Genomic DNA, 14126 nt, shown 5'->3' on the forward strand with positions numbered 1-14126 from the left:
ATGAAGTGAGGATGTCTAGACCCCTCAGCAAGTAGGGAGACTCAGGAGATACAGGGAGCAGAATGAGAAAACTTTTGCCAGGCCACTGATTTTGAGATGTAAATCACAATGTGGTAATAAGTACAAATTAATATATTTTAAAGTGCATGTAAATCTTAAAGAATTTCAGAATAAAGTAGTAATCATGAAAGGTTTCTTAGAAGTACATTTTGAAATAGTATTTGGAAGAAGTTATAGTCATTGTGTGGTGGGGAGTCTGGAAGAGAACATTTGGATGATGAGAACCTTCTTAGTAAAGGGGTTGAGGGGCGCCTGGTGGCACAGTGGTTAAAGCGTTTGCCTTCGGCTCAGGGCGTTATGGGATCAAGCCCACATCAGGCTCCTTCACTATGAGCCTGCTTCTTCCTCTCCCACTCCCCCTGCTTGTGTTCCCTCTCTCGCTGGCTGTCTCTATCTCTGTCGAATAAATAAATAAAATCTTAAAAAAAAAAAAAGTAAAGGGGTTGATATGAGAATATGCGTACAGTTGATTTGAAGGCAAGGACTTGGCAGCCACGATCTGTAAAAACTGAGGGTTGTGGAAGAGGTGGGTGGGGGATGGGGTAACTGGGTGATGGGCATTAAAGAGGGCACGTGGTGTGATGAGCGCTGGGTGTTATACACACTGATGAATCATTGAACACTACATCTGAAACTAATGTTGTACTATATGTTGGCTTATTGAATTAAAAAAGCAAACTGATCCAAGCCTCTATATGGAGATATTTGGCGAAATATTTTTCCTAAGTATAATGAAAAGAACCTTGTTCAAGTGCAATTCAGACAGACTGGAGCAGTGTAACACTACTCATCTTTCTATTCATATCTAAAAAACGAAAGAAATTTCCTTTGACATAATTTGGCAGTATCCATTTGATTTCTGTAAGTGGAAATTATTACAATGGATTTCTAAACTTGAGGTTTGTGAACACTTTTTAAATTATTCCTGTATGTATTTGTGTGTATCATATATGTATGATATGATATATGTATATATATGTATATATATGTATATATATATATATGTATGACATATATGTATATGTCATCTTACCTAAACTTACCTAAGCTTCAGTGGAAATATCATCTTAGAAATTTAATAGGAACAAAAGTGTTTAGGTTTGAAAGTTGATTGTCAATAGACTCAAAGCAAAGCTAGGAATAACTTACTCTGAACTTTGTATAATTAATCGTGTTAAATTTGAATTGTAAGGGGATTCTTTACTTTTCCTTTGGGACTTTAGGTGGCAATGATTGATTATCTTGTTTTTCAATCATTCAATATCTTGGATTTGAATTTTTTCCTTAGTCATATGAATATCAGCAATGTTCCATTAAAAGCCTATGCAAATCACAGCAAATTAAGCAGATTCTTAAAGGAATGAGGGAATATGAGAACATTTATTAAGATCTAATAGGTATCAGGTCATATGTTAGACAGTTTGCTAATATAAATTCTGTGAGATATTTTTATTCTCAAATATTATTTTTTTAGCAGGAAACAAATGCCACAATAACAAGAATTCACCAGAAAAAAAAGAGGGTCTATATGCAGAGTTGTGGACAGAACTAAAGTGAGCCATAAGGGATGGGGGCTTCCAAACTTGAATGGTGATGTCACAGCCTGGTGAGGACTATTGTCTGGAAGTAGGGCTGTGTGACAGGACACTGCCACCATCACAGTGAGGCAGAGGGTTGGTGAGGAGGTAATGCAGACTTAAATTCACCTCACATCCTCGGATTTCCTGTTTGTGTCTCCCATTAGCCAAATCCAATTGCAATCCAGGGGCCAAGAGAGCCTGAAGTAACTTAGTATGTAGGATTGAGCCCTTTGGGACATAGAGAATTGCTTTGTGGAAACAAATGAAGAATACGTAACACAATATTCTTTCTCAGATTTTCAAATAAGGACTTTTGAAAAACATATTTCTTAAAATCATCCTCTTAGTCATTGTTTAATTATTGAAGAAGAAAAAGCTAAAGCCCTAGTTCTAAAGGACACCTAAAAACCTGATTGCTGTGGTTATTAAAGTAGCTTTGAGTTTCCTAGCAGCCAAGGAAAACAGTAAACCATGTTTACATAGCTCCTATTCACTGCTGGGAAGCAAAACAACTGATCATTCTTGAGATAGGAATTCTTAGTGAAAAGTTAACACAGAATTTTCACTATAGGAACAATGAGCAACTTACTATAGCAGTTTCATTAAAACTATGTAAACATAATCATGTAAATGTTTCTGGTATTAGCGTTTGGTTTAAATTGAAGTTACGGTGTTAAATTATAAGTTTTGGTTTCTATGTGTCCATCAACTTTTTCTTTTACTAATTTGCCTAAGAAGAGTTTTTCATTTGTTAACCCATCTCTTTCTTTCTGAAAACTAGAAAAGCATCCCTAAGTACAATAAATTAAAACAATTAATATTTTATTTACTTTCAAAGCCCAAGTTATATTGAACTATTGGAATATAAAATATAAACTAATACATAAGTAGATACTATAGAGTGATTTATTATGAGAGTTTGTCTTTCCTATCATATATTTTTCTAGGCTTGACTTAATGATCAATCTTGCATCTATCTAAACTTTATGAGCTATAAATAAATTAAAACACAGGTGTTAATTCTTATTAATTGATCCAGTGCTATAAATGGAGACTTAAAGACCTAATAGATGGTACTGGTCCAGTTACTAAAGGATTTCCCTAAATACTGAAGTCTTCTCAAACATCTAGAACATAGTCTTGAAAATTATTAACTACTCCTCTCTTAAATGACAATAAAAATAATGAAAGCATCATTGCCTTGGATTAATCACAAAGTTAATACAAAGATATGACATTTACAAAAATAATCCAAGTTCAGATTTTTAGAGGTTTACCTTCTGTTTAGCATAGGTACTTGATGAATACCCTTCCATCTGAGTTTATATCACACACGTATGTTTGAGGCAGAGAACTTAGGTCCTGTGTCTTCAGTCAAAATTATTGCTCATTTCCAGGACAGCTGTGAGACAGGAGATAACTGATGAGTACATACTGGCCATATATATCCTGCCATGTTTTATATTAGGAGCCACGGAAAACACCAAAAAAGAGTGAGATACAATTTTTATTTTGAATTCTAGTTTGGGAATTAAGACCTAAAAAAATGGAGACAGATCAAGGGGAATATATAGTAATTGGTAACTTACATGTTTAAGAAGGTTCAGAGAAGAGTGTGATAAATGGAATATTGTAGTTGGAATGATTTCCAAAAGGAGAAAGATTGTCAACAGGACTTTGGTGAAAGGATAAAGTTTAAGTAACTAAGTAGGAGAGCAGAAAAAGGACAGTTCCTTTTGGGGAAAATCTCTAATGGTTTCAGTTGTCTAAGAAACTATACAGGTGCTAGAACCTTGCAACTCTAAGTGTGATTATTCAGCGTATGGTCCTAGCACCAGGTCTTAGAAATATTATAGTTTAGACTTGTCTCCTAACCCGCCAAATTAGAATCTGCATTAAAAAAAAAAAAAAAGATTTATTTATTTATTTTAGAGTGTGCACTCCTGGGGTGGGGGCTAGAGGCAGAGGGAGAGGGAGAGAGAATCTTCAAGCAGACTCCCCACTGAGCAAGAAGCTCTGTGTAGGGCTCGATCCCAGGACCCCAAAATCATGACCTGAGCCAGAATCAAGAGTCACCTGCTTAACTGACTGAGTCACTCAGGTGCCCCCAGAATCTGCATTTTAAAAAAGATCTGGTGATTCATAAACCCTTTAAACTTTCAGAGAGTCAGCTGTTGAGGGTCCCTGTGGGTAGAGGTGGGATATAAGTGAGCTAGTTAAGTTATGGCCAGACTGGGGAGGGCACTGGCAGTGAGATGAAATGAATCAGCAGACATTTCTGTGTAAGGATTGTGTTGAATTAATGGCTCTTCTGTCTCACAGCGGCAATCTTCCCTGTGTCATGCATTCAGTATCTCTGTATTGAAACTACGGGTTTACTGAAATCATCTTGTGTGTTTATCCACACATTAAATTTCCATTTCAAAAATATTTCAATTTTAAGGAAATGAAGAGGCAATTCCCTAAATTACAGGTTGCTACTTTTTTAAGGTTTTAAGTCCTTGTTTTAAAGTGTTTTAAGTAAAGTACTGCCACATCTGCTCATATCTCTGTAACTTCCAGGAGATCAGAAGTGCATTGCCCGGAGGTAATGCTACCTTCTCAGTACCCGGCCTCTGTGCCCAGTAACACAGGTGTTCCCTTTGAAATCCGAGCCTTGTACATTTTCCCTGTCACTACAAAGTCTTTTCAAGACAGATGAAGCACAGTAGTTAAACACCTGCGGTAATTTCCGAGTTTGTAAGGAATGTGTCATTGCAGATTTCCATAGTGCTTTTTATACCAGATGACTTTATCACAAAAAGTCATCTTTGTGATATCTTTCGGCATTGATTATCTTGCATATTTACTTGTTTCACTGATGTTACTTTATTCATTGTAATTCTGAAGAATACCACCAACAGGGAGCAAAAAACGTGGCTTAAAAAATTTATAATGAGGCATTATACTTGGAATTTAAATCTGAAATCTTGTGAACTGTCAAATGTGTGACTTGCATAGAATAACGGATTCTTTTTTGAAGATCAGGTTATTGCTGTTGAGAGGATCACGTTGACAACTTACCCTGTAAGATTTTTGGATTGTACTTTCTGATTCAAATAGGAGGACACAACAGTGATTTGGGGAGGCATTTAGTTTTGACACATGATGGATAATTTACAAACCTGTTTCTCCAGAAGTGATGGCACAGCAAGAATTATCTTTTATAAGTGGTATTTAGAAAGACGTAATTCTTTATGTCTTTGGTTTTCTTTAGCAACTTCTACATTCATGAGCTGGCTAAAAATCCTTGTTCCTTTTAGCTGTGCAGAAAAGTTCCATGGACATTACACGTACATTATATCTTGGAAATCCATAAATCCATTTTACAAAAATGTGTTAGCTAGCTGAAAAATCCTGTTCCTTTTGGCTGTGCAGAAAAGTTACATGTAGAAGTCTATGTCTTATTTCAAATGTTTTACCATTGTGTTTTTGGGATTAAGCTGAAGGGAGCCTGGTTTTAACTTCTTACTGAGAATATATTCTTGTCATATTCAATTAAGTTTCAGTTTATCTGTTTTGGACAATATTGAAACTTTCTTTAATAGAGATGATTCAGTAACATTTGAGCTCTTCTCTAGACTCATAATTGGAAGATCTGAAACCTTTTTGGTTTTGCAATCTTGTAAGTCACAATACAACTTTAATTCTATTTTTTTAAAATTTAAGTGTAGTTGGAATACAGTGTTATATTATTTTCAGGTACACATAGCCATTCTACAATTCTATATGTTAGGCAGTGCTCACTATGATAAGTATAGTTACCATCTGTTACTACACAATGTTATTATAGTTTTATTAACTGCATTCTCTATGCTGTACTTTTCATCTCTGTAACTTCTTTATTTATAACTGGAAGTTTATATCTCTTAATCCCTTTCAACTACTTTACCCATCCCCCTCCCCTCACCTCCCTCCCCTCTGGCAACCACCAGTTTGTTCTCTGCATTTGAGTCGGTTTCTGTTTCTGTTTGTTTAGATTCGACAGATAAGTGAAATCATATGGTATTTTTCTTTATTTGACTGAATTGTTTCACTTAGTGTAATATCCTCTAGGTTCATCTGTGTTATTGCAAAGGGCAAGATCTCATTCTTTTTTATGGCTGAGTAATATTCCATTGTATTCTAATAACATATTTTCTTTATTCATTTATTGATAGACACTTGGGTTGCTTCCACATCTTGAATATCGTAAATAATGCTGCAGTGAACGTAGGGGTAGATATATCTTTTTGAATTCGTGTTTTTGTTTTCTTTGGTTAAATACTCAGTAGTGGAATTATTGGATTGTATGGTATTTTTATTTTTGTTTTTTTGAGGCAACTCATGATTGTTTTTCACAGTGGTTGCGCCAATTTGTATTCCCACCATCAGTGCAGGAGGGTTCCTTTTTTTCCACATTCTCTCCAACACTTGTTCTTTCTTTCTTTCTTTTTTAATGCTAACCATTCTGATTGGTGTGAGTGATATCTCATTATTTCAATATGCATTTCCTGGTGGTTAGTGATGTTGAGCATCTTTTCATGTTTCTGTTGCCCATCTGTACCTCTTATTTAGAAAAATGCCTATTCAAGTCCTCTACCAATCTTTAATCACAAAACAGACTTTGCTTCTTAGTTAGCAATCCCCTTAATTGTCATCAGAAAGATCATTTTGCAGTTTGTAAGTTCTTATGGGGCTCAGTAAACAACACAGAACATTCTATAAGACACTACAAGTGCAAAATAATAGAATTTTAAAGCTGAAAGAAATTGAAGAGACTTAGTCTAGCTTCCTATTGTCACGGATAAGGAAACAGAAACCAAACTTGACATAATCAATAGACAAATTTGAAAGTCCATAATTTAAATAAGAAAGAAAACTCTTCCAGGGTGTATCGTATATTTTAATTACCCACTGAAGTACTTTGAACAAATGCAAGCTTATTTTTACCCTGCCTATACAAGAAAATGAGAGGAAAATTTATGACTAATGACCTTACTTGCAGCACTAGGGAAAGGGTGTTTTCAATACCATTGAGAGCTATATGCTATTATTATTTCTGACAGCCATTGACTGCTCAGGACTGAGGTAGGTTTGGAGATATAAGGGTGGTATTCGAAGTTAGGTATGCAGATATATGTGTCTCAAAACAAGAATGTTTGCGAAATCCCCTTTGTCAAATTTATTGCAAATGCTAAGATCATTTTTAAAAATAATTTCATCAAGCTATTTCTAGTTTTCAATGGTAGGAAGTAGACCAGAACTTCTAGCCTAGACTGGACTTTCAACATAATTGCCTTTTCAAACCACTGTGTTTATATAATATTGTTACTTGTCAGAAAGCAATGAAGATTTTGAAAGTCCATATTAAATCACAAATTGTATCATGAACTGATGTTTGTCATTTGATTATGCTACCTAATAGTATGATAGTCAAAGACCAATTTTGTCTTTGGCATTTATCTTGGAAATCCATTAAAACTGTATGAATTTTGCAAAAAGTAATAATGAATTAGTACATTATTTCTATATTATTTAGATATTCTTTTCATTTGTTAGATATTGCAACATTGATTATATTTTTCAGTTGTTTTTGAAAAAGTTTATCTTCTCTATTTAAAGACTTTTTTCTCAGAATGTCTTTGAAAAGACCATAGCTTCATCCACTTAGGTAGAATTTTGTAAAATGTTAGAAAATCTTACAATCCTATTTCTTCCTAATTAGAATGACATTTAACAATTATGAAATTATGTGAGTTTCTAGTCAATAATTTCTTTGTGCATTTAAAGGTGTCAGAGCATTTAAAACTGGTCAGTTTAAAATGTCTTTACTCATTTATATATTTTCTTTATTGGTGACTCTAACTCTATAAAGCTACTTTACTTCAGAGTCACCTAAGGTATTCTCTTTGGTAGACTAATTATCATGATACAATTCCCAGGACATGAATTTCTAAATTTTATGAATCTGGAAAGAGTTGTAAATTTACTGTGGTCAAGAAGATATATCTGAAAATACTTAGTCCTTTTTAAGAGACAAAACGATTCTCAGTATCAAAGAGAAAGGAAAAGTAATATCACTAATGACAATTTTGCCTAAGGTACAGTGATAGAACTTACTGGTAACCTACCAATATTAACTCTGTGAAAAACTGCATCCTTGAGTGATTTCCAGCTGTCATCACCTATTATTAGAGCAGGATTGCAGGTATTCTGGTAGGAATTTGAATTGCATATGTTCACTCATGTTTCGCAGAGGATAGCAGTCAATGGAATTTTCTGTATGTGTCTAGATAGCTACATACTTTCCATTTTCTATCACTGTAATATTTTAGTACCAAAATTACTTTGTATTTCTAGGCTTACTTTTGAAACTCCTTTGTTAACATTTAGGATTTATCCTACAGTTACACACACACACACAGGAAATAATAAAGCCTCCTTGTTGAGCTGGCTTTAAAACTATCATTGGAGACAAAGAATTTAGTAGTATTCTAAATGTTTCTCTTAGTAACAAAACTTCATTGAACACTTCACTGTGGTCTAAGAAGGAACAACTTACAGATGTAATTGGAAAATAGGGTGGTTTTCATTTCTACACACCTCAAGTACCCATTTTATAAAGAAATGGTTATTTTAAGTGTGGTTTGGCTTTAAATTAGTGCTGGGTGAATAGTTTAGAGAGGAAAAAAAAAGTCTGTCAGGCCATCCTGATTTTATTTACAAACCTGAACTTAAATAGAAATGTGTAGAGACTAACTTACATTTAAATGGGATGGGTATGAATTATTGGTGGTCTTAAAACATGTAATATAATGTTGTGCATAAAAATATACATTCCATGCTGTTTTCACAATAATATTTCTTCTAGGACAGCTGTATTTTCATTAAGTTTTTTAAGGAGTCCTCTTGATTTGTATTATTGAACTTTATCTAAACATCTATGCTTGATTACATTCTTTAAATAATTATTTTAAAAACTATCACTAATTAATATTTGTTAAGTATTAATAGAAATTTTAATTGCATGCTTCTCTGCTTCAGTTCTTATATTAAAATAATGTGTCTCTATTTTAGCATTTCTGTAGTTCATTTGATATGCTTCCCCCCTTATTATTAGTGCATTATATAGAAAACTTGCCATGCCACAAAAAACAGCTTATCCATAGTACATACTTAATAATTAAATTTTTTAGTCCTTGAAGGGACCTGAGTTATCTTCTATTTCTCATTTTGCAACTAAGAAAACTTAGCCTAAAGCATTTGAATGATACGTTTTAGATTTTATTTCAATTTTTATACAACAGATACGTAAACAGACTTTTGCAGTATAACGTATTTGTGAATTTGTGAATTTAGAGCTGGTTGTTTATCCTCTTTAAAAAGTATCCATCTTCAATTTGCTCAGAACAACCAATATCTGAGGTTGTACAATCATGTATAAAACAAGAGTAGATTGGCCTTGAATAAGGGTCCTATGGTCTCTTTTAAGGGCTCAGCTGGGTGGTTCATACTCTGGGTCTCTCACATGTTTGTTTGCAGTGACCTGGACCTGCAAACTAACAGCCTCATACCGGGGCTAGGAAAACCCAAACAACCAAACTCCTCCTGCATCTCTTGCTCTTTGTGTGATCTCTCTACAGTATTTTGCCAGCTACCTCTTCAGAGCAGTCAGACTCTAGTTTCTTGGCTCAGGTTTGTCAAGATGTGTGTGGAGGGGCAGAGGGAGAGGGAGAGAGAAACCCAAGCAGACTCCACACTAAGCGTGGAGTCTGGGGCTGGATCTCACAACCCTGAGATCACAACCCTGACCAAGAGTCGAATGTTTAACTGACTGTGCCACCTTGGCCGCCCCAAGATGTGTGTTTTAAGAGAGAAAGAACTGACTGAATAGAGGCTGTATTTCATAACCTAGCCTGAGAAGTCTCATAGTGTCATTCTATGTAGAATGTAGTTACTCTCCAGCTCAAATTGAAGGGAGGGGGAGGGAATTCAACTCCACCTTGTGGGGAAGAGTGTTTTAAAATCACTACAATGGCTTTAAGCCGTTATTTTATTTATTTAGTTATTTAGTTAGTTAGTTAGTTAGTTAGTTAGTTATGGGTGCTTCTTTTTCCCTAGTGTGCTTTCCTTTGGTTTACAGTCATGACTAGATTTCTTCCACCCCTTAAAAATCAAAGGAAGCAAACAAATTCTCCCTAGAACCTGGCATTTTTCTTCTTCCTCCTCCTCCTCCTCCTCCTCCTCTACTTCTTCTTCTTCTTCTTCTTCTTCTTCTTCTTCTTCTTCTGCACATCTCTCTTCTTCCTTTCTGAAGTATTAACAAAGTAACAGCACACTTGCCTTCTCTACTTTCTCCTTCCAGTCAAGCATGTGCCCATGTGTTCTGATTTTCTCCCTTGCATTGATCTGAAATCGCTCTTGATCATGAATTAGCACTTATCAGCTCTTGTCTTTCTGGGCTTCTCTGTGGCATTTGATCTTGTTTCCCTGCTCTCTACACCTGGAATCCTTGCCCGTTGCTTCTATAATTTAATCCTCTTACAGTTTTCCCTTTATCTTTCCGATCCCATTTTCCCTGGTTTATTTTACTAATTCATTGTTTTTTCTCCCTTTTAAGGTTGATAATCTCAGAATTTTCTTTTTCATTCTTCTCATTCTATATCATCTTCCTGAAGAAAGTCATCTCTGGGTGAATAACGTCAAAATTCATATCTTCATCACAGATTTCTTTCCCCAGAACCCCAGTCATCTATTTCTACTGTCTCTTTGGCACACATGCTGCATGTATCACAGACATCTCACACGGCACCCTGGAAATTTGCATCGAGATACATTAAACACATTTCCATGGCAACAATCTGTGTCTCTTTCTGTATTTTCTTTGTCCCAGTTTGGTAACCTTCATCGTCTTCATCTTTTTTCTTTTTCTCCTCACGACCTACCTACAGTCATACGTCAATTTCTAGGAATTTAAATTCTGAAACATGGTTTCAGTCTGTCTGCTCTTCTCCAGCCTCATTGCTATCACTTTAGGGTGTGTCCTCATATTCCAGTTCCAGGACTATTTTCCTGTCCTCTGAATATGCACAGAGTTCTGTGATTGTGCCAAGACTGAACCCAGCTCTGCCTAATTCTATGTTTTTACAAACAGACTTGCTACTACACTGCCTATTTTTCAGATTAACAAATTGAACATTAAACCTAGGACATACAGAATAATTTCAGTAATAATTTTGTAATTTTAAATATTTCTCTGTAAATTATTTTAAAAGTACAAATTAATCACCCTCATTGAATATTGTATATAAAAATGCGTATGTATATTTATAGGAATCAGATTCATTCATCATTTGCATACTCAATAAGTATTTATTAATCACCTTGTCTATATGATAGACGCAAAACACAAAAAGTAGGCCAAAGATACCGGCAAGAATTAAATGACTGCCTCCAAGAACTCATAGTCTTGTGAAAGAGACAGATATATAGACAAGTACTAACATTGCATTGTAATAGCTGCTAAATGAAGAAGTATTACAAAGTTTTAAGAGCCCCAAGGAGGGAATAGCCTATATCTGAGAGAAATGGAAAGGTGTCTAAAATGTATTATCTAAAGCTGGGCTGTGAAAAAAAAAATAGGGGTCTGTGTGACAAATAACTGAGAGAAGGTTGTTTTAGACAGAGGAAACAATGCCAACAAGAGCAAGGAACAGCATGTTTTATGATAAGGAACAGTGGAACCAAGGATCTTGGACTTCATGTATATGGGAATTTGTTGGATGTGTTTGGACAAAGCAATCACCTATGTGTATTTCTGCTCACTTAGGTAATTCTAAACACTTATGGGGCAGCTGGAGGGATAAGAGATGGGTATAAGGAGACTAGTAAGGAGACTAGCGCAAAAATCTAGGTGAGAGATGGTGAGAACCCAGACTAAGATGTTGACTTTGTGAAGCAGTAAGAACAGAAGAAACTGAGCTGAAGCATACTATATTCTGAAGAAATGTCCAAACTTTACATATACATTATCTGTTTGTATCTGTATTTGGTTTTTCTTTTAAACTATAGACATGGGATGTAGAGCTGGAAAGATCTGCAGAATCCTGGGCGGAAACTTGTTCGTGGGAACATGGACCTGCAAGCTTGCTTCCATCAATTGGACAGAACTTGGGAGCACACTGGGGAAGGTAGTGTAAAGTGTAACTTTTTTTGTTTTTGATAATATAAGTGCTTGAAATATTTACTAATTCAGCACTGAAAATTTTCTAAGGGTTAGAGCCTAAAAGGAAAACAAATGATCACACCAACACAAATAGAAAAACAAATGTCATAGCAGAATGACCAGCAGTATTTTAGACTTTTTTGTTTAAATCATTGACATTTTAGTAATGTAATGGGCATAAGTATTTAACATTAATAACTTACACAAGAATAGCTCTCTACCAAACTTTATCAATCTATTTTACAATATTTGGTTTTACATTTTCTCCAACTTTACTTACTCTTGGTGGTTATTGTCTTTCAAATAGATACAGGCCCCCAACATTTCATGTACAAGCGTGGTATGATGAAGTGAGAGACTTTAGCTACCCATATGAACATGAATGCAAACCATATTGTCCATTCAGATGTTCCGGTCCTGTGTGTACTCATTATACACAGGTATGTTTTGGGTATATTATACTTCATTTTTCTAAGTTGAGTTTGTGTAACTGTGGCAGAATTTAAGCTACTGAGTGTGTGTCTTAAGTAATTTGGTATGGTTATTAAAAAATAGATATTGATTTATGTAGAATAGAATTATAAATTTCTATAAACAATAAAAGTAATTACTAGGAAAAGTCCAAACATCATTTTAAAAAGATATTATTTCAATGATTTTACATGGGAAACACTTTTTATCTGGCCCCAGGAAATGCACATGGGGAGAAATTTACCATCTTCAAAGTCAGGTATCATTTTTTTATTTTCCAAAGAATAAAAATATGGTTTTATTCACCATGACACACTATTTACACGTGTGCAGCATATATATAAAATATAAATATTTTATTCAGTGTCCACAGTTGGTATTGGATAAGTTGTAAACCTCTAAATCAAACCACTAAGGGTAAATTCAACTAGATAAATCTCACCACAGATCTGAGTTACTAGAATCTCTATGGCTAATTATTAGTGAATATAAAGCAAAGTGTTCTGTCTGCCTTTGCATGTGACAAGATTAAGATCAGCACTGGATTCCCTAATAAGCAGTCACACTATGAAAATACACATTGTATAAGACATTTGAGCCTCTACATTTTTGTTCCAGTACAGTTTAAGATGAGAAATTCTGTTCCTTTGTTAAGTAAGCCTCTTCATTGACACATTAACACACCATTTAGGTTTGTGAGGGTGTAAATTTTGAACTATTTAGCAAATGCATATTTTGAAGATGCTTACCTTTTATAACTAAATAGCTATTTACCTGTAGCACTCTTCTTTAAATTGAATCAAGCACTTCCCAAAGTCTCAGGAAAAATATCCTTTTGACATTGCTTTATTTCATCTTGAGTGATAAAGGTTCACCTCTTGAGTTCAGTTTTATACATTTCTCTCTGAGATATGTTGTCCTTTTACTTTGTCTCAGCCTATTTTTTCTGAGCCTTTCTTTTCTTCTCTCTAATGTAGGTGGTGTGGGCAACAAGTAGCAGAATAGGCTGTGCCATTAATTTGTGTCATAACATGAACATCTGGGGACAGATATGGCCCAAAGCTGTCTACTTGGTGTGCAATTATTCCCCAAAGTAAGTAGACAAAATATTACTTCTATATGTAAATTTTTCCTAACAACACGAAGTAACTTTATATTCCCAATTTTGTTTCTCATTTTCAGTGTGTATTATTGAGTAAAGTGTATTGTTTTAACTCTGTTTATTTAATATGGCAACAGTTATGGTTGCCTGATGCATAAAGTCAGTGCTTAAAAGGAATATGAAAATTGAAAATATGATCTTTGTGAAGACAGGAGTTACGTTTTTATATCTTTGGTTTTACTCATTACATTATTATAGTACATAAATAGTTTTAATAATTTGGATTTATTAGAGACGAGGAACTATAGATTAACTGAGAAATGTATTTTCACTTATGTAAAGACCATTGAATGATTATGTTGAAAATATTACAACTGTACAAAGGGTCAAATCTAAGTCTAAAATCTCTTCATTAAAACAAATGGAATATGGATGAATATCCCATAACAGAGCTTAGTGTTCTGTGAAAGTTTAATTTTGCAATTTTTAACAATATACATAGCAAATTCCTTAAAATATTTTCAAAAGAATGAGACAGCAGTTCATATATAAACCTAGTAGCTGAAGGGACTCTGTGATGAAAGATACAAATGTTTTAAATCTACACACCAAAATCATTACTTAGAGGATAGTAATATTTTACAGTGCCTTATAAATTATGCTATAT

General features: G+C 34.4%; 1 protein-coding gene across 2 annotated transcripts in view; it reads left to right on the top strand.

Annotated features, from left to right (window-relative positions):
* The window catches only part of CRISPLD1 (cysteine rich secretory protein LCCL domain containing 1), a 44666-nt gene that overhangs the window by 14551 nt on the left and 15989 nt on the right, over positions 1–14126 (top strand). The window contains exons 3-5 of one of the 2 annotated variants that reach the window (XM_026495862.4): positions 11733–11851; positions 12194–12326; positions 13335–13450. In XM_026495862.4, the coding sequence (XP_026351647.1) occupies positions 11733–11851; positions 12194–12326; positions 13335–13450 (368 nt within the window). Of the gene's footprint in view, positions 1–11732; positions 11852–12193; positions 12327–13334; positions 13451–14126 lie in introns of those variants that run through there. The other variant, XM_026495863.4, reaches the window with a different exon arrangement.

The sequence above is a fragment of the Ursus arctos genome, unplaced genomic scaffold (genome assembly GCF_023065955.2).
Source record: "Ursus arctos isolate Adak ecotype North America unplaced genomic scaffold, UrsArc2.0 scaffold_6, whole genome shotgun sequence".
Classification (NCBI taxonomy): Eukaryota; Metazoa; Chordata; class Mammalia; order Carnivora; family Ursidae; genus Ursus; species Ursus arctos.